The sequence below is a fragment of the Nycticebus coucang genome, chromosome 14 (genome assembly GCF_027406575.1).
Source record: "Nycticebus coucang isolate mNycCou1 chromosome 14, mNycCou1.pri, whole genome shotgun sequence".
In the NCBI taxonomy this organism is placed as follows: Eukaryota; Metazoa; Chordata; class Mammalia; order Primates; family Lorisidae; genus Nycticebus; species Nycticebus coucang.
The window spans coordinates 47,876,918-47,902,890 of record NC_069793.1 but is presented as its reverse complement, the minus strand read 5'-3'; the positions used below and the strand labels follow the sequence as shown (position 1 = coordinate 47,902,890).

At 34.7% G+C, this 25,973-nt stretch overlaps 1 protein-coding gene across 13 annotated transcripts in view; it reads right to left on the bottom strand.

Moving 5' to 3' along the window:
* The window catches only part of SOX6 (SRY-box transcription factor 6), a 667,807-nt gene that overhangs the window by 474,885 nt on the left and 166,949 nt on the right, over window positions 1–25,973 (bottom strand). For 9 of the 13 annotated variants that reach the window (XM_053562392.1, XM_053562395.1, XM_053562402.1 and 6 more), the window contains exon 1: window positions 15,438–15,511. The exons of the other annotated variants lie outside the window; for them this stretch is intronic. In XM_053562392.1, coding sequence (XP_053418367.1) covers window positions 15,438–15,493 — 56 coding nt within the window. In that variant the 5' untranslated portion in view covers window positions 15,494–15,511. Of the gene's footprint in view, window positions 1–15,437; window positions 15,512–25,973 lie in introns of those variants that run through there. 13 annotated transcript variants of the gene reach the window in all.

Genomic DNA, 25,973 nt, shown 5'->3' with positions numbered 1-25,973 from the left:
AATTATACCAATGAGAACACAAAAACTGATATCAAATACTTCTGAAGGAGAAAGTACTTTTCTACCTTCTTCATATCAAAATAAATAATTTTAAACAAGTGATATGTAAATCATCGTTAGTTCATTTTCTTCTGCTTTCTAACACTGGAAGAAGCAAAAATAACCTAGGATTCAAATGCACTGCAAGAGATTGCAGAATTTAAGATCAAGAATTTTTATCTTGAGAACATGAGACTGCTACTCAAGCAATAGTAGTACCTCAGGTAACCTTCAACTTAAAACAATGCCACTGGGTCTTTCTACTGTCAAGGCAAAGTATAATAATTAGCCTTAAGAAAAAGAGAAATGAGAAGAAGTGACAATTGTCTAGCCTGAGGCAGATTTAAATCTGGCAGACTTCCCCACATAATCCTAATAGCATTCAAGGGACCAGAAATCATTAGCTTTCTCTTCTATTATTGTGGAATTAAGACAAAACAAAACAAAAAAAGTGGTAGACAAAAGGTGAGGAACAGCGGGAGGTGAGGGTAGCAGCAAAGGGAGGGAGGGAATATGGATACCGGGCTTAGAATAGTTAACTGCACAGGAACCTTCAACTAATATGGAAAGTTAAACAGAAATTTTTTACAATCTGGCACCCACTCACATAATGAGATGCATTGTCAGTCCTCACTAAGTGAAATATTTGTGTTGCCATGCAGCTAAACAAATGCCTTTTTTCACTTTCACTTAAGACAGCCTCCTACTCCTATTTCTCCTATTTCTCTAAACAGCACAGGCAGGCCTAGCAGGGTAACATGTGTAGTCTGGGCACATATTTCCTGCTGCCTCACAAAAAGAGTATTTATATTAACATTCCAGGTTCCTTGGGAATTATAGAAATTCCATGCATTAAAACTAATGTAAAATTTCTGCTATTTTAATATCTTCACTTATCAATCATTGCAACTTGGCACAGAATGAAATAATACAGTAGCATTAAAATCACTAAACATTCAAGACTGTAGCAACATTTTTTTCACATCATTTGCACATTACTATTCATAATGCAACAGTGATCTCCTATATAAAATATGATGAATTCACAAGTATGATTATCAAATTTATGGTGTGTGCTCACTACACCACACATTATGGTTTCGTAGCTTGTTTGCCCTAAAGTAACAAAGATTTGCATAGAGTTTAAATGAGTATGGTCTATACAAACTATAGTTAAAATATTATTACAGTTATATGCTTTTCCATATACACCAGTAAAAAAAATCATATTTCTTTCTTCTTTAGGGCAATATTTTATTACAATTAAATGAAAAGCTTAGCTCTGCTATTTCTCTGAAAACAAAATCCAGACCAAAAGAGATATAGTTCAAGGATTAGACTTGAAAACCAGTGAAAATTTTTAAAAGTAAAAATTAAGAACCCAAAGTCTAAATATCTTGTTTTATCTCTAAAATAAGGGCATTGTTATTCTTAAAAGAAGAGAATAAGGGGAAAAAACCCTACCAAGTACCTGATATCTAGAGAATAATGATGAAAAAGCTATCACTGGATTTTTCTTATCCTTAAACTCTATTTGGGACAACTTGGTATTTTAAACCTCATTTCCAGAACTCCTCCCATACTTATCCGCACTATGATGACAGCTGATCTGCTGCTACTTAACATATGGCTCCCTGTACCTTGTGAGCAGTTTTCCACAGAATTCAAAGTCAGAGAGTATTCCAAAGAGCTTCTCTTTGAATTTAAGAAACATTCCTATATAAGAAAAAGAGAAAGTGACAGAATGGATCTTTTAAAAAAAAACATTCCTACATAAGGGAGAAAAAAGTGATAGAATAGATCTTCAAAATTTTTCTGAGATTTCTCAAGGTGAATCAAACTCAAAAGTAATTCTACAATTCTATTTTATTTTTAATTATAAAATAAATTCTATTTTTTGAATAAGTATAACTAATTGATAGTTGTCACAAAGGCAATTGTTCTCTTCTACTCTGACCTTTTTAAGCTCTTGCTCAGGTGAAAAGTTAAATCACGCTTGAAATCAAACAAATAAGACAAAAGAAAAAAAAGGTCTCCAGAGTGAATATAAATTAAGAGAAAGGTAAAAAAAAAAAAAAAAATGACTAAGACTGATGTGTTACAATTATTAAGTTTGTTTTTTTTTTTTTAAATAAGGTACATTTTTTCTTCTTGTCTAATTCAGGATTGCAGTTGCTTTCCCTGAGGATTTGAAGAAAATTTTGTAAACCCTTCCAACTTGAGACAACAGCAGCTGACTACATTTTCCAAAGGAAAACCTAAAATAAGTGAAAATGTGTATTCCTTTCCACTCTCATAAAATTTCAACATTGAAGCTGACATTTAAAGATGACTAGTTTCTGTGGCAAAGGGGTACGTTCTATACAGCTCCCCAGAAACATTCTAGTCTATCTCAGCAGAATGCAGTTCTACTATTTATCTCCTCTAAGGAAAAACATCTAGAAGAAGAGGATTCAGGACTGTGACTCTAGAAGACTTTTCATGACAAGTTTTTTTTTTTTTTTTTTTTTTTTGGCAGTTTTTGGCCAGGGCTGGGTTTGAACCCGCCACCTCTGACATATGAGGCTGGTGCCCTACCCCTTTGAGCCACAGGCGCCACCCCATGACAAGTTTTTTTAAAAAATTTACTTATCTTCGATGTTAAGACTTCGTGTATTTAGATAACCAAATTGGGTAAAAAATTAATTTTATTTTTGTATTGCACTTTTTTTTTTTTTTGCAGTTTTGGGTCAGGGCCGAGTTTGAACCCATTACCTCCAGTAAGGGGGCAAGCGCCACAGGAGCCACCCTATATTGCACTTTTTAATCTCTCTATATTAAGAAAAAATTCCATTGCTTATTAAGGTGTCATTAATCCCTTGGGTCCATCACTGCTTAGAACACAGCATTGTTCTGTTTATCCAGTACCTACATTAGGGTTATTTATCAAAGGTATCCATAAGTGGGAGAGACAAAACAAACCAAGGACACTATGTCTTTCAAACTCAATAGCACTCAGTAGATTCTGGGCCTCTAAAGGCAAACATTAACCAAGACTTCTCACACAAGCAGGTAGTAGAAGAAGACCAGACTAGTCTTATTCAGTAACAAAGAGAATATTTTAGTACAATGTGAGGGAAAAAATGACAAAATTGATACAAACCCATTGAACCATGCCTCCCTTTTTGCTCTGTAGAACTCAACCTCAAATCTAATAAGCACATTATCTATATTCTTGAGCAAATATGAAGACAATTGTATATATTCAGTTTCAAGTACACCAAAATAAAATATTTAGAGGAAATCATAACATCATGGTTTTAAGCAAGATAGCATATCTGAACTCTCTAAAGATTTAAGATAAACACGATGACTACGTATTGATATTCCGGTCTCATCAATGGGAAAAAAAGGAAACGGAAGGATTTTTTTGCAGTATTTCTAGCAATTTATCCTTGATTTAAGCTATAATTTAACATTATTAACTAGTAAGTCCAATTTTGATGCATAAGAATAGAAAATGTACAAACAAAAGATAGTTATTAATATTCTAGACTTTTCTATTTAATACCCCGAAGAGGTACAATTATTGCCATATGACCAAAGCTGAAGTCATTTGGTGAAGTCATTTCAGTTCCTGTACGAGAACCTTCGTAAAGCCCATTATTAACGACTAAACATGTCCAGAAATAGCCACAGTAATGATGAAAAGAACCCAATAATACAAGAGAAAACAAGTTGCACTAAAGTTTTAACTTTGAATCAGGGAAATAAGACTGTTCTTATTCTTTTTGGAGATTAAGTTGAAAGAAAGAATAGTTTTCAGTTATCTTATGTCACATTTTTTATTTTTTCTGAGACAGCATCTCACCCTATCGCCCATCACAGCTCACAGCAACCTCAAACTCTTGGGCTCAAGTGATTCTCTTGCCTCAGCCTCCTGAGTTGCTGGGACTGCAGGGGCTCACCACAACGCCCTGCTATTTTTTGTTGCAGTTGGGCCAGGGCCGGGTTCAAACCCGCCACCTTCAGTGCATGGGGCCAGCGCCCTACCCACTGAGCCATAGTCACATTTTTAACAACAACAACAAAAGCTGTAAATGAAGAACTTTATAAAGTCACTGTTAAGTAGTGGAGTGAATGCACTGTAGGAATTAGAGCCAGTTTAGACAGTGCCCAACTTACTTTTCAACCATCTGCATCAAATATGCTTCATTAAAACAGAACCATATGGAAAATAAGCTAGCAATTAACACAGCTTCTGCACGTGCCTCTAATACAGTAGATTTCAAACTTCTAGTGAAATTGACTAAACTATTTCCATGTTGCTGCTCTGTAGGACTTGGCAGAAGTCCCTAGATTTGCCTTATCCACATCATGTCATTTCAAGATATTGTAGGAGTTACTGAAATAAACACATATGAAAAAAATCAAGTATTTTATCACTTCCCTTGTATTTGTATCAGCTATTAAAACAAACCTAGTACAATGAAATAATCAACCTTTCAGATGATAAATAATTTACATGATACCAAAGAAATACATTTACTTTTATAGACGTCACATTGATAGCCTTTATATTTGATAATTCATGTCTCTCAACATTGAACATAAGCTGTTATAATTATCTTTTATTAACATACAGGACTATCTCAGACCTTAGGAACTTTAATAAAATGATGTGTGCAAAGGACTAACATAAAATAGTTTCATTACTGTCACCATCCACAAACATCAAACTACAGATAATCATGTCAGGTACTAGCGAAATGAAGAAAAAGACATAGCTCTGGTTCTCAGTGACCTGACAATCTAGCTGGAGAGATTAAATACATGTAAAATGATAAGGATGTGGATGAGAATAATGGGAATAAAAATGTTTTTTAGAAGGATTAAATTTCTTCCTCCCTTCACCTCTATCCAGGATGGTGTGTACTATTACACAGTTTATTCACTACACAAGGGTGCTCAGCTGAAGGAGCAAGTAGGCTGCAAATCTAGCCAGTATTCTGGTCACTAAGTCATGTACCTTGGCATAGGGCTGCGATCATCTAAGAAAAAGGCGCCTGCAAGGAAAGGTTTTGCCAACTCACAAAGCCATGCTCCCAACAGAAGCTATATCTACTCAAAAAAGACTTTTTTCCTAATTTATATATTCAGAGTATGTACCCTTTTCTGCTGCTACCCCTGTAGTCCAAGCCTTCATCATCTCTCATGTAAACACTTTTGTATTAGCCTCTTAAATCGGTGTTCCTGCTTTTCTACAGCCACTTCTTCTCACAGCAAATGATTCTTTTAAAAATGTAAATTACATAATCTTGCTTCTTTCTTAAATTCTCAAATAGCTTCCCATATCACATACAGCAAGAGTCTGCATCATGGTTTTCAGGACACTACTTGATCTTGCCACCAGCTCTCTCTTTACCATTATATCCACCTTCCCTTTTACTTGCTCAGCTGGCTCTAATCACAGTTGTGGCACTAACTTTTCTATGAATAGCCAAGCATCTCCCTCTTAAAGGGCTTCTTATGCATTTCTCCCTTTGCCTAAAAGCTCTTCCCCCAATAATTTGCATGGCTTGCTCCCTCACTTCATTCAGGTTTCTGATCAAATGTTTCCATGGACCACCCTACACAAAATAGTACCCCCAATCACTCTCAGTGTATCCTTATTGAATAAATGGATGAAAATGCCAATGACTAGAAAATAAGATCCTATTTTATGTATTTCATTTCACTTACATATTCCCAGCACCTAGGATAGTGCTTTACATGTAATGAACGATGGGAATAAACATTTCATGAACCAATGAATGAGCACTGTAGTGATATATAACAAAAGAAGATTCAACACATTTCTAAAGTTTCAAGTCTGGATGACTAAAAGTGGAGATGTCACCTTAGGAAAAAAGATGGACCATTTCTTCCTCTGAGACAAAAGGGAAAATATAAAGAGTTCAAACCGGTAAAAGAACATGAGGCAATGTGAGGTGAAAAAACAGAAAGATCAAGGACTGAATTCCCAGGAGTGAGATACACAAAGTTCCATTTCAGAGAGCAATATTTGTAGATAAGGTAGGCATAAAGTTACACATCGAACTACCAACTTAGAACCAAGAAGTCAGAAGTTATTCTGTGTGTCCCACAGGTCATATTTCCCTGAGGACAATTATATGAGAGTACCTAATAAGAAAAATGTTTAAAGAAGGGGGCCTGATGAGTAGAAGAATTAAAGGAAAAAGAAAGAAAAATTGTAAGGACATACAGACATTGTCCTTCTTCCCAGGGAACAAACTGGCTAAGTCAAAAAAATGAGCAGCTGTGGGATAGCAAAGCAAAAAAATTTCTAGGCTCCAGTCCTAGCGAAAGCTATTGTGAAAGTTAGCCACTTAGCTTCACAATCAGAGCCTTCTTTTCCTCTTCTCTTACTACCCTGTTTCCCCAAATATAAGACATACTCCGAAAATAAGACCTACTTACAGGAAAGATAAGACGTCCCCTGAAAATAAGACCTAGCGCCTCTTTGGGAGCACACCTTAAAACAAGACACTGTCTTATTTTCGGGGAAACAGGGTAGCTATTCAGGTTTATGGCTAAACCCTTATTTATCTTGAATCATTCGTTCTTTTTGGGTTCTACTTCCCCCTAGCAATGATTTTTCTTCATCCCCCTTAGATTGCACTGGCCTGAGGATTTGGACCTTTATCAAACGTTCTATAAGAAACAGTATGACAGCTCCAAATTGCATCTGTCTATGCAAAATGTGGTTAAGAAGGTGGACTTTGGAGTTAGATACACCTGGATTCCCATTCATTCTCTGATTTATTCATTCAGCAAATGTTTACTGAGCATCTACTATGTGTAAATGCTAAAGCACTATTTCAGTTGCTGAAGACACAGCTAAAAAATAAGGTTTCCCCCCATCTCCTCATTGAACTTACACTCTAGTGAGGGTGGAAAGTAGTTATAATAAACAAACAAGCTCCGCTATTTCTTTGTAATCTGACCCTGGGCAAGTGACTTCACTTATGTTTGCTTCAATTTCCTCCACTATAGAAGAGAAACAACAAGAACTACCTTAGACTATCTTAATTATCATATAAATGTTAGCTCTCTGAGCTTAGTCTGAAACACATGAACCCTCCCACCACAGAACTTTTGCATATGCTCTCTCCTTTGCCTGAAATATCCTTCTTACCCCAACCTCAGCCCTTTTTCTTTTATTATTGCCTATTCTCCTTTGACCTCAGCTCAGTCATTACTTCCTCAGGGAAGACTTAACCACGTCAATTCTCATTATGTTTGTTGAGAATGACAGGTACAACCAGTGTTTATTTGGTTGTTCATTCATTTTTTTAATTCCACTCATCCAAGACATATCATCTTTTACCTGCATTGCTACAAAACCCTCCTGATGTAGTCTGAATGTTTATGTATTCCCAAAATTCCTATGTTGAAATCCTGATTCCCAAGGTGATTGTATTAGGAAGTAGGGCCTTTAGCAGGTGAGTAGATCACGGGGGAAGAGCCTTCATGAATGAGATTAGTGCTCTTATTAAAAAAAGACTCAAGAGACACTTTTCCCCTTTCATTCTAGTGAGGTTACAATGACAAGTTAGAGAGAGAGGCTATCAGGAAGCGCCCCTCACCAGACACCAGATCTGCCAGTGCCTTGATTTTGGATTTCCTGGCCTCCACCCCGTCTTTGCCATTCTGTATAGTAGGCTGAAAAGACTAAGACACCTCCTAACTAGCCTCTCTGATATAGTATATACTCAACACAGCAGCCAAAACAAGCCAATTAAAGAGGAATAAGATCACGTTACTTTTCTGCTAAGAACTCGTGTCACTTTTCTACTGAGAACCTGTCTTCCCTTAGGCTTCCAATTTTCCTCACAGTAAAAGTTTCCCATCTTCCTCCAAGTGAAAGCCAAAGTCCTTACCAATAGCTTAAACCATGCCCGTCTTCACCAATCACATCATACAGCTACAGTGCCCTCCTCAAACTCATCTATTTCATTCCTCTATGTCAGCACACTGATTCCCTCTCTAGGCTGGTCTATCGCCAAATATCTGCATAATATTTTCCTTCACTTCTGTCTGTTTTCAACTTAAATATCACCTTCTCTATAAGGCTTAATTTTTGTTTGTTTGTTTTGAGATGGGGCCTCACTCTATCTCCCAGGCTGGAGTACAGTGGCACAATTATAGTTCACTACAGCCTCAAACTCCTGGGCTCAAGTGATCCTCCTGGCTCAGCCTCCCAAGTGTAGGTGTGCACTACCATATCTCAATAATTTTTTAATTTTTTTTTGTATGGACAGCGTTTCACTATATTGCCCAAGCTGTTCTTGAACTCCTGGCCTCAAGCAATCCTCCCACCTCAAAGTGCTGGGATAATAGGCATGAATCACTATGCCTGGCCACCTTTTTGCATTTTGTACATAATACATCCATTTTTTCTTTCTCCATTATCTTCATAGTTTTGAAGAAAAAAGCCCTTCAACAGATTTTAAAAATTAGAGTGAACACTGACTATGTTAACTGAAATATAAAATTAAAGTTCAGTGACAAACATAATCGTGAATGTGCAATGTACAACATACTATACAAAAAGGTTTTGGTTTGCAGATGAACTCTAGAACTTGTGGTCTATTGAAAGACTTTATTAGATCAGCTAGATTTGGAACATGACCCATAAAAATGCAATCAACTTTCAATATCAACAATGGATCATCCACTTCCCCTGTCTAGTTATGTCATTGATGCATCAGTCCTATGGATAACAGCTATCCAATTTAATTATTTTACCCTTTTTTTCAAAGTTTTGTTTTTTTGTCATGTAATATTTAACCTATACTCTAACTCTCAAGAGACCGGAGGAAGGTCACTTTGCTTAACTAAGTTAACAAATTCATGCTGTCTATTCCCTACCTGGAGTGAGCATCAAATAATTGAGCAATATGAGCAGGATGAGGAATGTTCAACTTGTGTAACAGTAATAGGATATTATGAAAAAGATAAAGTACAGTTTACATGCTACTAAATGTGCCCTTTCTAGAGTGCCTTGAAGATATATGTTGTGGCTAATGTTCAATAGTAAACTAAAAGCTAACAGCTCCCACAAATCTCCGGAATAGTTCAAACTCCTTAATATGACATAAAGTCCTTTAGGATTTTAACTGCATGTATCCTCTAGTCTTAAGGACTATCACTTTCTCCAAAAAAATTACTAATAGCTTTAATGATTTTTTGGGGGGGCGGGGGACAGAGTATCACTCTATCACCCTGGGTAGAGTACAGTGGCCTCATTCTTGCTCACTTCAACCTCAAACTCCTGGGCTCCAGTGATCCTTTTACCTCAGACTCCTGAGTAGCTGGAACTATAGGCTTACACCACCACACTCAGTTAATTTTTCTATTTTTAGTACAGATAGGTCTCACTCAGGCTGATCTTAAATCCCTGAGCTCAAGCAATCTGACTGCCTCACTCTCCCAGAGTGTTAGGATTACAGGCAGGAGCCACTGCACCTGACCAATAATTTTTTTTTTTTTTGAGACAAAGTCTCATTACCGTCACCCTTGGTAGAGTGCTGTGGTGTCACAGCTCACAGCAACTTCAACCTCTTGGGATTAAGTGACTCTCTTGCCTCAGCCTCCCAAGTAGCTGGGACTACAGACGCCCACCACAACACCTGGCTATTTTTTGTTGCAGTTGTCATTGTTGTTTAGTTGATCTGGGCCGGGTTCGAACCCACCAGCCTCAGTGTATGTGGCTGGCATTGAAATCACTGTGCTACATAGGTGCCAAGCCAATTTTTTTAATGCTTTAAATTTGCCAGACACTATCGCCAGCAATTTGTAAACATCGTTATAAATATATATTATTAATTATATTTTAAAATAGGAAAACAGGCTCAACATTTTAAGTCTGTCTTAAAGGTAATATAAGATGAAGTTAAGATTCAAACTCTCATCTGACTGATTTCAAAGTACACGCTCTTAGTCATTTGATTTTAGTGCATCTTCCTCATAACCTTCATTTCAGCCATAATAAACCAAATCATAAGTCTTCACATATGCCATGAATTTTGATGTCTTCATACTTTTTTCATGTTTTTCCTACTTCTAGAATGTCCTTTGCTCTTCCTATCTCTCCAGACTGATTCAAAAAAATTTTTTAAAGTTACTAAAGCTGGGGCAGCATCTGTGGCTTAAAGGAGTAGGGCACCAGCCCCATATGCTGGAGGTGGCAGGTTCAAACCCAGCCCCAGCCAAAAAATGCAAAAATAAAAAAAATTTTAAAGTTACTAAAGCTTATTATGTGTCTGGCATTATTCTAGGTGCAGAAGACAGACTAGTGAGCAAGGCATAGATTCTGCCAACATGAAGTTTGCTCTTCCTTTGAACTCCTGCTGTTCTATCAATAGGGACTCAAAGTCACTGCTTAGATGAAAATTTCCATTATAACTGTTCTTAGTTTCTATCATAGCTTTTATATAGACCTTTACTGCAATATATTATATTGTATTATAATTGTTTATATATCCACCTCATCTCCTCCTCTAGCCTACGAAGTAAAAAAGGCCCTTTCCTGTTTAGGTTTGTGTCATTAATCCTTAGCGAATACCTGGGTAACAAGCAAGTGCTCAATAAATGTTTTGTAGCCGGGAGTGGTGGCTCACGCCTATAATCCTAGCACTCTGGGAGGCCGAGGTGGGTGGATAGCTTGAGCTCACAGGTTCAAGACCAACCTGAGCAAAAAGTGAGACCTCCGTCTCTACTAAAAATAGAAAAACTGAGGCAAGAGGATTGCTTGAGCCCAAGAGTTGGAGGTTGCTGTGAGCTATGATGCCACAGCACTCTACCCAGGGTAACAGCTTGAGACTCTGTCTCAAAAAATATTTTAAAAAACATAAATGTTTTGTAAGTAAATTGAAACTATATCAAATATTTGTCTCAAGAAGCCATCGGTATAGTCAATATAAACTAAACATTAAAAATACTTAGAGAAGGGCGGTGCCTGTGGCTCAGTCGGTAGGGCGCCGGCCCCATATACCAAGGGTGGCGGGTTCAAACCCAGCCCCTGCTGAACTGCAACCAAAAAATAGCCGGGCATTGTGGCGGGCGCCTGTAGTCCCAGCTACTTGGGAGGCTGAGGCAACAGAATTGCTTGAGCCCAGGAGTTGGAGGTTGCTGTGAGCTGTGTGATGCCACGGCACTCTACCAAGGGCCATAAAGTGAGACTCTGTCTCTACAAAAAAAAAAAAAATACTTAGAGAAAAATACTATAATTTAATTTATAAAATCAGTAACAGAAAAAATGACAGTCATAAAGATTTAAAAATATATTTTACCTTGGTGATTTTTAGTGTTCAGATTTATATTAGATATTATATTAAACATTTGACAGTAACAATCTTACATATTAAACTGGTTAAATAAACCAACTTCCATAAATATATAACTATTATGCAGCCTCATAATCCAATATTCAAGATAAATAATATTTATCACAACTGAAACTTAAAGTTATTAATTGAGAACTCATCTGCACTGTCAGTGAAATTGCATGTATATTTCTTCAATGTTTTCCTGCAATATCAAGGAAAATAACTATTGATTAAAAATGAAAACATATGAATTCCAATAATTGTTCACAGTGCAATTTGCATATGTATATGTATTTCTGTTAAGTCACATGATTTTAAATGTAATCAAATTTAATTCCTTCTAAAAAGGATTATGGTTTTAAGAACTGAAAAGTTAGCCTTAGAGCATATTTTTAGACTTGTTTTTAATTGCTTGTTCTATATATTTTGCAAATTCCAAATTATCTTTAAATTGTTTTGCATAATGATATATACATAAAACACCAATTCGCAGGCTAACAGTCAAAGCATAAAATCTGTATGCAAGTTTCCCTTTAAGAATATAAACTATGTGATAATAAAATCTATTAGTTGTAAAATCATAAAATTTGAATCTAGAAGAGCCAGTGACTGCTATCAAACCAGCAGAAGCTAAGAAGAAATAATGAAAGATTCTCCACAGGTTTCAAAGCGAGAATGGCTCTGCCAACACCTTGATTTTGGACATCTAGCCTCCACATCTGTGAAACAAATAAACTTAATGTTGTTACAGCAGCCCTAGGAAACTAAAACATCTATCAAAAGTCTTTGAGCAAAACTATTTCAAGCAGAAAAGAAAATGTTCTTCTCCCTTTTTGGTCTCTTCATTCAGTTTTTTCCTCCATCTCTTTCTTTTCCTGATTGCTTTCTCTCTGTTTACAAACATCATTATGTCCTACTTATCCCCCCAAGAGAGCCTTTTCTCAGTGGTCTCTCTCTGTTAAGGGACTGCTCCAGATCCTTGCTTCCTTTGGTACCACAGTTCTTTAGAAAGTGTTCCATCCCTCTACACCACTTCTTCATCATCTTCACAACGTAATCCTTTGCCAAGTAGCTCTGGCCAACAAGCTCTGATTGACAAATCCTCATCAAAAATTCTCAACAATATTTGATACAGCTGTTATCAAATCAACAATGATTTCTATCAGTCCCTCCCTTGTTACTGAAATTCTTTCCTCTTCTGACTTTCACAACATAAAAACTTTCCTATTTATTCTTTGACTAATTTTCTGTTGTTCTTTCACTGCTCCTCTTCCCTTCCCTTTCACCATTTCCCCAAAGTTTCAACCTTAGATTGTTCTTTCTCTCTCCCCCTCCCTTGCTCTTTCCTTTTTCCTTCTTTCCTTGCTTCCTTCTTTCCTTCTCTGTCTCTCTCTTTCTCTCTCTTCCCCACCACCACCCACCACCTGTGGGGAGATACAATCTAATTCCATGGATTTAACTATCCCTCCTTTGCAGTTAACTACATCTCTAACCCAGAGCACTCATCTGCTTTCCCTACTCGTACTTCTACACAGTACAATTTTGTGATTAAGAGCATAGCATCATGCAACCTAATTTTAAGTCCCAGCTCAGTCACCTACTAATTCTGCAACTTCAGGTAAAATACTTAATCTCTCCAAGCCTTAGTTTCCTTATCTGTAAAATAGGGTTAGTATAATAACAAATGCCTTTCATAAGAAAGCATAAGTAAATATAAGTAGGTTTAATAGAAGAGCTGAGTACATTGGATACTTTTTCCTCCATCCTTGAGACACTTTACTCAGGAGAATATGTTCCAGATCCCTCCATGTAAACATAAAAGAGGTAAAGGCTCCATCTTTTTTAAGGCTGCATAGTATTCCATGGTATATGTATACACAATTTATTAATCCATTCATGGGTCAATGGGCACTTGGGCTTCTTCCATGACTTGGCTATTACAAACTGAGCTGCAATGAATAATGTGGTGCAAATATCTTTTTTTCAAAGTGATTTTTGGTCTTTTGGATATACTCCTAGCAGAGGAATTGCAGGATCCAGTGGCAGGTCAATTTTTAGATTCCTGAGTGTTCTCCAAACTTCTTCCAAAAGGAACACAACTATAGCCCAGGGTGAAGAAGAAAAATGGAGTGGGAAGGGAGGGGTGTGGGGAGGTTTGACAGAGGGAGGGTAAAAGGCAGGAACACACATATGGAGCATATGATGAGGGTACAAGTCAAATCTGTCAAGTGTAGAACATAAATGTCTTAGCACAATAGTCAAGTAAATGAGGTGAAAGTGATGTTAACTAGTTTGATCTAACCAAGTCAGATTGTATAAAAAAAAATCAACACATTGTACCCCACATATGCATAAATGTATTCATGATCTATGTGTATTTGACTTAATAAAAAAAATAAAAATAATAATAATAATAATAAATACCTACTTTATTGGGTCGTTGGAAGGATTAGATGAGAAAATGTGTCTTCAGCACAATTCTGTGCCTCTTGCGAAAGAAGTTTTCAGTAAATGTCACATTGCTATTATCTTTACTGATATCTCCTCATATTGGTACAATTAGCTCCTTAAATTCAGTGTGTATGAAATCACTGCACCTTACTGTGTCTCAAAACTATTGTCCATTCATGGAATCTTAGCTTTCTGCATGAACCAAGCATAAAATATGGTCTAGACTGTGGGCTCATTTAAGAATGTAAAGGTGTTGGAAATTATCTCCTGAACTATTCTAAAATATAAAATAAAATTAATCTTACTCTACCTAGTAATATAATCATTACATATTTTCTGATGCTCCCCACCCACCCTCACCAGGTGGGTGTAAGCTCCATGACAGCAGGGACATTTTATATACCTTGCAATTCCTAAAAATAATCTCAAAAAATAATCTGTTTATATGAATTAAGAGTGAAGCTCTCATAAATACCAAGTTTCAAAAGCTGGGTTTAAAGACCAACTAGTTTAGTTTCTAAATCAGCTTCTCTTGAGGAAGTCTTCTAATCTTATTCATAATAATAGAATCAACTAATATTAGTTGAAATTTAGGACCTACAGCACTCTACCACAAAAACAAGAATAGCAACTAACATTCATTGAAGGCCTACTATGTGTGAATTACTGTTCTAAGCCCTTGATAAGTTAAAATATTCATTCTTCCACCTGTAAACTATAAAATTTTGGTAAAATTTTTTAACCTGTCTGTGCTCAGTTTCCTCATTCCTAAAACTGAAAAAAAATACATATATGTGTGTGTATATATTTATATATAGGTATATAAAATGGAAAAAATACACATATGTGTTTATATACAAAAAAGTTATAACATATGTAAATTTTTACATATATATGTAAAAATGCATATGTGTGTATATATAAAAACACATACACATTTATATGCACATATACATATACATATATATACATACATAACTCTTTTCACTATGTGTATGTTTTATATATATATATGTAAATGTGTGTGTGTACATATATGTGTGAGTTCCTTCCAGTTTCTTATGTGACAATTCATGCAAAGAGATTTAGTACAGTGTGTGACAAATAGCATTTGGTCGATACATGTTAGTTGTTATTATTGCCATAAAAAGATATGCACGTGTAAGCATGAAGTAAATCTTATTTTAAACTATAGTCATCAGTAAACAAAATTGGATAAGCTACAAAACGAATCAGTTTTCTTTATGAAATGAACCTACTGGCATAAAAAGAAAGTATCAAAAAGTTGAATGAGGAGAGAGAAATCAAGTATAAGCCTTTTATAAGTACGTGTGTTTGTGTATGAGTACATATGTGTGTATACATATATATGCAAAATAAATAAACTACAACTTGTTTATTTTTAAGTAAAATTTAACAGTTATGTCAAGTAAAAATTACATAGAAATTAAGTGTAAATATTTTCATATACATTAATTTGAAATTATAATAAGATATTTTTAAAAATTAAAATAACCAGAAACTGAACCTAAGTAACATTTTAAAAGAAAAAAGTTCAAAATTGGGGATATTTACCTCTTTTCACTTATTTTGCTGGACACACTGATGGCAGCATCCTGAGATGGAAGCATGTAAAAATGTTTGCAGTTTCTTTCCTAGAAAGAGAACGGAACTAGGTATATGCGTAATTGCACATATGAGCAGCTTATTTTAATCTGGTCAACAACTTTTTAAGGATCTCTTATTTTGAAGAATATTAGGAATAGAGAAAAATCTGCTGTTCTTTTGTAGAACCTATATAAATGGTATATCAAGGATCTTAACAAGATGTAGTCTAATAAGGACAAGTATCTGGTCTAGCCTGTCTCTGCTCTATGGTGCTAATCCTTCTGTAATATTGGCGGAAAAAAGGACCAGAAGAAAGGCCAGATGGACAGATATCCCTTTCTTCCCTAGGACATAAAGGAGAAGTATATAATCAGGAAATCTTGAGAAATGTATATAGTCTATTGGTCCAGGAAGGGATACCCTTGCTCTCTCCTTCCTTCCCAATTTCCTCTTCCATCTCCTACCCTTACAAACCCACAGAAATAATTTTAGAAAAACCTTCCTTGAACAAGAACAGTACAAAAGCATGCACTTGAATAGAAAGAAGTATGTTGTTATGTTCTCCCCAATTCCCAGCCAAAAGAAACCCATGCTTTTCATCAGTCTAATTATAAGGGAAAGCCAAGACAGAGAAGTCTTAACCACGTTCTTCCTTGCCCATAATCTAAATCTGATAGTAGACTTTGGTAGACTGATGGAAAGAATAAAATAAAATATCTAGCAGCTGAATGGTCAGCATAAAAACTATGGATAATATTAATGCTATTTATCAGAACAATTTTTCAACAATTCCCATTTCTCCTATTTAAGTTAAAATTTAAAGAAAGTGTAATATAACAGAGAGCCTCAGTTATAGCCACTCCAAACACCATTTTATTATTTAAGTTTAATTACATTTCTATCTTCTATTTTAACTAGGATTTCATGCATTAATTTTTAAAACAATAAATAGCCAATGTGAAATAGCACTTATCTATTGCTCACTAAAATAAAAGAGTTGTATCAGCATTGACACAAATGATTGAGCTGGTTAAAGAAACAAATATAATGGCTAGTTTTAAAATAAAGATTACAGATAAAATACATTATTTTTGTAATTACTCTAAGGAATAATATGTACACCTTCCAATCGATCCAAATGAATAATGAATTATGCAACTTACATGGCCAATAGCACCAAAAATATGGCTTTAATCCTTTATCTCCAAAGGTATAGCTATTTCCTTCCTGGCAGAGTTCAGACCTTGAGATTCCCATTCCATAAATTTTGTTCACAAACTGTCTTTTCAGGTATCATTCCCAGGTAAGAAACTGGATTTCTACAACTAAAATTTACAACAGGGCAACAGAGTATACAGTTGTCTTTTCAAAGCAAGATTGTCCCAATAATTCTTACACCATGTAATTTCAGTTAAAGCTGGTAACCATAGACTATAATTAGGTTTAACATTCAAGACCTTGCTACACCTCTCTATAAAGTATTTGGCATACAACTGGCATTTCTGAAGTGTCTGTATTCTCCTTCGTTCATACAGTTAAACTATCCATTGCACACTTTTAGTTCCATACACAGACACCAAGCATAGAAGGAAACAGGAGACATTATGCTAACATGTCTATGGTATTGATGAATAAAAAAACATAACCCCAAGGCTAAGCTGCCAAATAAGTAGTGAATTAATTTCTGTAAAGTACTCCAATATTACAAAGGTGTGTTGAAAGGTGTCTGCTCATGTTTCAAATTAAACGCACTGCTGGTCAGCATTAGCACCTCAGCTTTGAACACCAGCCATTTGCCTATAACACTTCAGGGGCTAGGAAAAACGGATTTGCCGTTCACACTGGAATAATTAGAACATGTCAGGAAGAATTAATTTCCTCATTTTTCAAAAGGATACACAGAAATTACCATGTTATTATATGACAGGGTCCCTTGGAGAATTATATTAAATTTAATTTCTAGCGCAGCCCACACAACAAATTAAAGTCATAAATAAGATGGAAAGAAGCGGGACGCAGAGCATATGTTTATGGCAATGAGTGAAGCCAAGGGACCAGAAACAACTATCTTCATTTCATTTTATTTAAATCAGCCAGACACTGTGTATCTGAATGACAGCACTTGTTAATGGTGCTGAGATTATAGGCTCCTTAATTTTAGAAAACAGAAGCAGTCAGTCAGTGTCTAAAATAGTACATTCCCTACAATGCAAAAATTAGTATAAATTTACTTCCTTTTCAAGTCCATTTCTTTTTGCCCTGCAGCAAGTTTAACAAAGATAAACTTATTTTTAATAATACTGTTTCTCTATTTGTCTTCTCTTTGGGCTATTTTCTTAGATCAAAAAAAAAAATTTTTAGAGAAGTAAAACAGAAGAGTTACCAGGACAAGTAAAATCAGTAAACACACCGTCTATCCAGAATACAAGCTTCCTGCTCCATTCTGTAAATAAACAACTGTGTTCAGAGCTGAAAGACAAATTTCTCCAAAGGAACTTTGTTTTTCATATTAAGTGAAAAATGAATTTTTTATAGTGTCTATCAAACTGGAATGAAACTGCTAAGGATATTGTTCAGCCACTCTAAAAGCCCTGGACTTTTTCATAGTCATTAAGCACAAATATGTGTGTAGAACAAAAGAGATTCCAGGGGCCACTAACAATATAACCGCCATTCATGTCCAAAGACCTTCCTGCTGCTCTCTCTCCCTGCTTAAGAATCTTTCCTTGTGTACCACCTATTTCCCTTCCACCTAAATTAGGCATGGACACTCAAGAAAGGATTCTCACTGATGGCCATATCATCTACTCTGTAATCAGCCCAAGCTCAACATAAAAACATTAATAAAACTTTAATAAATGTATTATAAAATATTAATGATATTATTGATTCCTTCCTTTCTCTTTGTACATATATACACTCTTAGTTGTTATTTAAGCTATGGGTAAAATAATCAGATTGGAAGCAAGTATATATGACTCTTAATTTTTTCCTTTATGCTATTAAAAGGACTCAAGATATCCTATAGAAACTGATGCTCTTGCACTGAGAAGTCAGCAACCTCTCAAACACTTAAGGCTGGCATCAATTTAGACCTACATACCAGCAATCCAAATGCTTCAAATACCAATTATCAAATCAATTTATAGTGTGTTATTTACCACTGCATTTCTTTAAAATTTTCGATATGTAGCAAATGCAAAAAAATTTTAAGGAGTGATACTTGGAAAATTATTTAATAGAAAACTATTTAAAAACACTGATAAACTGCCACAAAAGAGAATCACTGACAATTTTACCTAAGACCTTTCTCCTTCCACAATAGATTTAATCTCCACATAGTCACCTACAAATTCTGTAATAAATCATAAATGTTAAGATTACTCACAGCTCCAGAAACATACTGGTATTTTATCATGCTTAATAACTGAAGACATTCTTAAGGTGAAAAAGAAGTTTGTACACTTTAAGGAATGACTGTCATGAAACTGAGCACTCCCTTGGGTGCAACAAAGTTTAAATAATTTGTGAATCAATTAACTGGCGACTCTCTTCATAACACAGATTTCACACTCCCAGGTCACTGCATTATCAGCCTGATATGAATCATAACATTTTGGAGAAAAGTTCATAATTGAAATCATTAATTAATTTAACAGGACTTTTATTTATGCATTGCATTAAACAGCTGTAAAGGAGCAGAGATTAATTAGTTGTTTCTCCAACGATTTTCACTGCTGCTAATGTTTAGTGGAAAACTTTGCAACTTGTAAAGTACATCGTGTTCTCTATTACCTGGTAGTGACCTATCCAAACAATTTAGAGTTGAAGAAACTAAAATGTCTCTAAAATAAAGCCTGAAGCCTCTGCAGTGTTTCTCTGAAGAAAAGAAAAATTAAACAACAAATACTGGAAACCCTGACCTTCTCCTTGTGTGAAAATGAAACCTGAATCTAGAACAAAAAAGCCTTACAAGTATGTATCATGTAGTACAGAAAAATAAAGAGACCAAAGTTATAAAGTTATGCCCAACTAACATTTTCATGAAGCTATCAAGATGAAATGTATTCACATATTTTGCAAATTTATCTTTTTCTGTTAAAATGTAAATATAAATTATTAAATATAAATAAAAATTATAAGCACTCTGTCTTTACCTCTTAGAATTTAGAACCATCGATTAACCTACAAGTTGCTGTAGTGAATTTTTTTTATTATTGTTGCTGTAGTGAATTAATTGGCTAGCAAAGTCTAAGAAAATTCAAAAAGCAACTCAAAGAAAAGTGATTAGTAAGTTTCTAAATACCATTCCAAAGTCCTTTCATATGAAAACACACTCTACACTTCACCACTTCAACAACATAATATGTCACCTGCTGCAGGGAAGGCACTATAAGGTATATTTAATAAAATGGGTATTTCCCTCAAAAAACACACATCTTATTAAAATTAATTAGTTCAAGTTAAGCATTTTCCAGGTTCGTATCAGGAGATAATCAATTATACCACCAAAATCTCAAGTATATCTTTTCAGCCTTATCCTTTTGCCCACCGCTGCTCCACATGAAGCAGTCATAATGAACTTTTTACAATTCACAAAACATACCAGGGCCTTTTAATGTCTAGGTGCTTTTACAAATACGTAGTAGTATATTCTCAGCTTACAGTATTCTTCTCCCCCTTCACATTTCCTCCAGGTAACTCTATTAATCCAAAAAGAGGCAGTTCAAATGTTAACCTACTCAATAAATCCTTCTCCCCATTCTTCCTGGCAAGTTTCAAATTTATGTGTACCTTATTCCATTCCTATCTCAATTCTAAGATTAACGTTATCATAATTTCTCTCCATTAGAGTTTTAACCTACTTTAAAATTAGCTTTAGCACACTATTCACATTTAAATCTTAAACATGTTTTCTTGGAACATATTAAGCCTTTAGTAAATATCTGTTGACTAAATAAAAAAATAATGAATTAATGAACATGCACATATTTATTTCTACATTTCATTTCAATAATATTTATGTAGAACCTGTTATAAATCAACCACAGTGCTAGATACTTGACAAAATCTCCACAAATTAAAAAAAAAAAAGATAGTTTCCATTTTTTAAGAAAACATTTGGCCTTAACTATTTTTCTAAGTATTTTGCTTAAAATTTAGTAATTAATATCTAATGAAATTTGAACTGGGAGAGCAAGAAGTAGAAAATGTGAAAAATATAAGCTATTTTAGGATATAGTTGTTCATCTAAGTCTTTGCTATCAAAAGATCCATTTCCTAGGAGCCAAATAAAATGAACATGTCAAAAATAGTTATCATATCAATGTACACAGCTATGATTTAATAAAAAATAAATAAATAAATAATAAAAAAATTAGTTTATGTTGTGGTTCTACTAAAACTCCCTTATCTACTTGGGCTGAAAATGAATCTTTGTCTTTTCTGAGATAGTATGTTATAAAATAACACTAATTACAGTATTATTTCCTCCTTTATATGCATTATTTTCCATAATTCACTCTGGAGATAAGGCAAATCATAATGGTTCACGTGTTATCCTTCAGATTTTCTCATTTATGTCTGTATATCCTACTTATTACTCCATTCAGCCCACTAAAATGGCAAAGATAACTTGACATCTTCTTAAAGTACTGCTCTTTACATAAGAATCTATGGCAATTTTATTCTTTTAATAGTGTTGTTGCCTGATTCCAAAGTTTCTTTATCCAAATGTAATTATCATTTCACATAGTTCTTACAAGAATTAAATGACATACCATATGTACATATCCAATAAAAGTTAGTCCCCTTCCTTCCTCTTACCCTGCAAACACGACCCACAAAATATGTCCTAAAACAAGTTGTTATAAAATTATTCTGACACTGTCTACCCAATTGGCTTCCACTCTGCAAATATTTGATGAGACTATTTAATAAAACGTTAAAGATAGCCAGAAGTGAAGTATATATCTTTGTTAGAAATTGGTGAATAAACAAATTTTTAATAGTGGTAGTAAGAGAGATAAAGAATGGTTTGAGGTTTGCCCAAATGGATTATGGATTGCTAGAAATGTATTTCAGCCATTTCCTTCTTGTGACCAAAGAGTCTGACCCTGGTTAGATTTAAAGCCCAAAGTCACAGGACAAAACAAAGTTAACTTCCACATATAAATCATACTTATAATTTTTGCTGCACTTGCCCCATCTTGAAAATTAATTTATCACCTTAGTAACGACTAAAACCTAAGCTGTTATAGGGAGGTGATATCTTGATAGTATTATATGATCCCAAGACTCAGAAGAATCCTTAGTTGAGAATAGAATCCATATCTTAAAATGTATAGAACTACCTAATATTCACATTAAAATGGATAAATAGGTGGAATACCAAAGTCTATTCCTTTAGACTCAAATAAATCAGAGAAACTTCAACTTATATGTAATTCACCAACTCCAAATTCTTTCCCAACTAAGAGTGATTATTATTCTCCTTCCTCTCTCATCTTATCTGCATATACACACACTTTATTTCTTGATCTACAACTCACTCTGCCTACCAACACATCTCAAATTGTCCCATGACTTGTATATTTGTTCATTTGTTTAAAATGGTTACAGCCAGGTGTCTATAAGCTTTTTAGATCCTTATTCATAACCCACAGAATTATTGAGGAACTTCCTCAACAAATTTCAGTATGTACCTATTATTGCTCATGTTCTTATTGCACCATACCAGTGCCTAAAGTACTACCTTCCTCTAGCCTCAAAAGTACTTTTTTTTTTTTTTTGCGACAGAGTCTCACTATGTCGCTCTTGGTAGAGTGATGTGGCATTAAAGCTCACAGCAACCTCAAACTCTTGGGCTTAAGTGATTCTCTTGCCTCAGCCTCCCGAGTAGCTGGGACTACAAGTGACCACAAGACTATTTTTTGGTTGCAGTTGTCATTGTTGTTTAGCAGGCCCCTGGGCCAGGCTCGAACCTGCCAGCTTCCGTGTATGTGGTCAGTGCCCTACTCACTGAGCTATGGGTGCCAAACCTTAAAAGTACATTTTTGTAGTAGTACCATAAATCCATGTTCATCCTATTCCACCTAGTCTGAGTAACCTTGAGGAGGCTGGTTTTAGAATCCTGACCTTGAGTTCAATGAGGCTTAGATCTAGTACACCTGCCTATTTTCATTTCTCCTCTGGGGCAGCATTACATAGCAACCTACATATCAAACAAGTCCATCTCCTTGTGTAAAAGTATGATTACAAAGTTATATTTATAGTTAGTATAGCAGAAGTGTCTGGATCAATGCCCATTTTTAGTGCAGAATCTTTGGTTTTCTCTAATGGTTAGACAACAACCATAGACAAATCATACTCCTGAGAAGATACAAAGTAGAAGATAACATTTCTATATTTTCCAGAAATAGGACCACAGATTTCTTTCTAAAAATGTGTGTTGAGATACTGAAAAAAGAGAGGCAAGAAACCAGAAAGGATGCTATTTTTTTCTTGATCACCCTTTTAACAAGCACAAACAAATTTGCACCTTACTTAGAAGACTGTAGATTCACCTTTTGAATGAAGGTTATGATGAACATTCTAAGTATCGCATGTAATAGAACATAAAATGAAAGGAGTAGAGTAAATGACAAGGAGAGAAGGGGAGAGAAGAGGAGGAGAGGAAAGAAAGGAGAGAGGAGAGACAAGATAATAAGAGAGAAGAGACAGTAAGAAACAGAGACAGAAACTGTCTACTGTTAAACTCAGAAATGTAGCAGGGAATGGGAAAGGAAAAAAGAGGTCATAAAAGCCAACTGTAATCGTTATTTTCTTTTTATAATACTTCCTATTTTACAGAGAGGGACTGGAAAAATGAGGTAAGTGAAATACCTTCACAAATACCCATTCTTTTTTTGACTTAGTTTCATGGATCCAATAGCTCTACACCTTAGTTAAGAATTTTGGTAATCCTATTTCTGCAAAGTGAGCCCAAACAATTTCTCCAATGTATTACATACATAAACAAGTTTTTCTTCAAAACCAGGCACGACAGTCATTTTTTCCTTCTTTTTGTCTTCAACACACATAGTCACTGCAGAAAACGAAAGGAAAATTCCACTCTTCATTCATGTTTGAGTTCCTCTGAGTTGCTAAAACATACTGGCCTGCAGCATAAGATTTAATTCCATGTGTATCTATTTATTTTTCCTTAAAAGAAAACTTTTATAAGATTTAATTACTTATGAATTTTAAAAGAATAGCAAGTTTTTCTAATATGGCTCTAGAGAGGTCTTCTTCTGTTTTTTTTTTCTTTTCTTTTTTTCTCTTCCTTCTCTCCCTCCCTTCCTTCCTTCCTTTTCCTTTGCAGGGAGGAAATTATCATCAAAAAGTTTAAATTTACATTATTAAAAATGTATGGCAATTTTCATTAAATGTCTGTTTTTCTTTGCTTTGTTATACATACTGTCCACAAAAGCAATTAATTTTTTAAGCCAAAACTAAGAATTTATTAGAGTTGAGGAATAGAACATGGTCACTGAGTAAACCAAACCTTAACATGAATTCTATCTCTGTCATTTACTGTGCTGCTTTTGGGAAAGTCTAAATTACCTCTCAGCCTCAATTATAAAAAATGGGTACAATAACATTTTCTACCTCACAGGCTAAATATGAGAATTAAGTGAGAAAACTCTCTTTTTCTCTCTTTACATGTGTGTATATATTAATAGTTAAATTAAATATATGTATTTGACACAATACCTGGCACCATTAAGCACTTAATATGTATTCTATTGATAGATTATATATTATACCTATTATATATTATATAATAGATAATATATAATAAATCATTATGAAGATACATTTTGTACTCATATAATATATTATCTATTATATATTATATGAGTACAAAATGTATCTTCATAATTATTTTATCAAAACAGGCAATGGAATTAACGTACCATTAATTTCTATCAGCCAAAGAAAACACGAACAGGAACAGAGCCAATCAAACTGTGTTAAAGTAAACCAGTCATTGCACAGAAATCTCTACAGTTCTTATTCCTTGGAAGTACCACTGGCAACAAAATATAAGTAATTTAAGGAGTTTACTATAGGGTGCTTATAAGTTTGATCTCATTGTTGGCTTCTGTCACTGCTACGTCTATCAACTGCAACATATACAACTGATAACTCTGTTTATGAGTAACAGAAACATGTACTTAGATGATGAAGAATTAGATGTTTTACTTGGTGGGCATGAAGTCAGTTGAGTTTTCAGTTTGCCAAATGTTTCTAGGTTTAAAAAAAAAATACTCCAGGTTAATAAAAATAAATGGTTTCTATTGCCAAGCACTCCTCCTGCAGTGAGCTGATGTATTTCCTTGGGAAACTCTCCATTTTGCTCATACCTCATCAAACTGTTTTCTCTAAACTGATAAATCTTTAGAGACTTTTAAATATCACTCCTCTCATTGTTTTCTCTTCTACTCTCCTTCCTTTCGTACTTCCCCATTGGCAATAAAAAAATGCAATTAGCTGGGGTTAAAGTAAAAGAAGCCAGTACAATTCAAAATTGCTGAGGTTCAAGATGGTGTTTTTTAGATGTGACCAAATAACTTTTCCATAATCTATGACCAAATAACTTTTCTATAATCTATGACTTTCTTATAAACACATGGCCTTTAAAGGTCATACTGTAATTAAACAATAACTATCCTTCATTTGGACGAACTGTCCTATATTTAAGAATATTTAATTTTGAGTCAACCTCAGCTACTTCCTATAAGCATGTATCATTCTATCTAAGACCTATGAAATAATCTATCTCAAAACTGTTTTGATATTAGAAATTCAATTATTCTCACCAGTGCTACCATTTAAAAATAAAGAGCCAAAATTGGGGGGGCAGGGTGGTGGAGTAAGTAAAAGACATACAATGAAAACATTTGCAATGTACTGTGAGGCATGGTGAATGAATAGAAGTTCTGAGTTTCTCCACTCCTTGGCTCATCAGTGTAAAGTTACAAAACACCCTTTCTTAACTCCCAAAATGCATAGACCTCCAATTGAAAGCCTGACACATATGAACAAACATACATCTGCATACCAGGGCCACAAGGGTTTACCCATTTCTTCCTATTTCAACCAGGATACCCAGTTACTTTCTTTCCACAGTTGGGACTTCAAGAAGTCTTCTTAAACTCCCAAGTTCCATCTGAAGTATTTCTTTTATTTCTTCTGTGTGTGCACTGACAGAATGATGTAGGAAAAGTTAAATCCCACTATCAAGCATTCATCAAAATAATGCTGTGAAAAATTTCAAAATGAGATTTCAAAACCATATAACAGACAGTAGTTAGCTACTACACCACCATTAATAGTATTATACAGCCATATCATGGGGTAATAGATTTCAATAAGTTGCCCAAGGAACCAAATAACCATCTATTACATGGTTTCTTTAAGAATATCTATTCCATAAACCAAACAAAAGCATGCACTGGG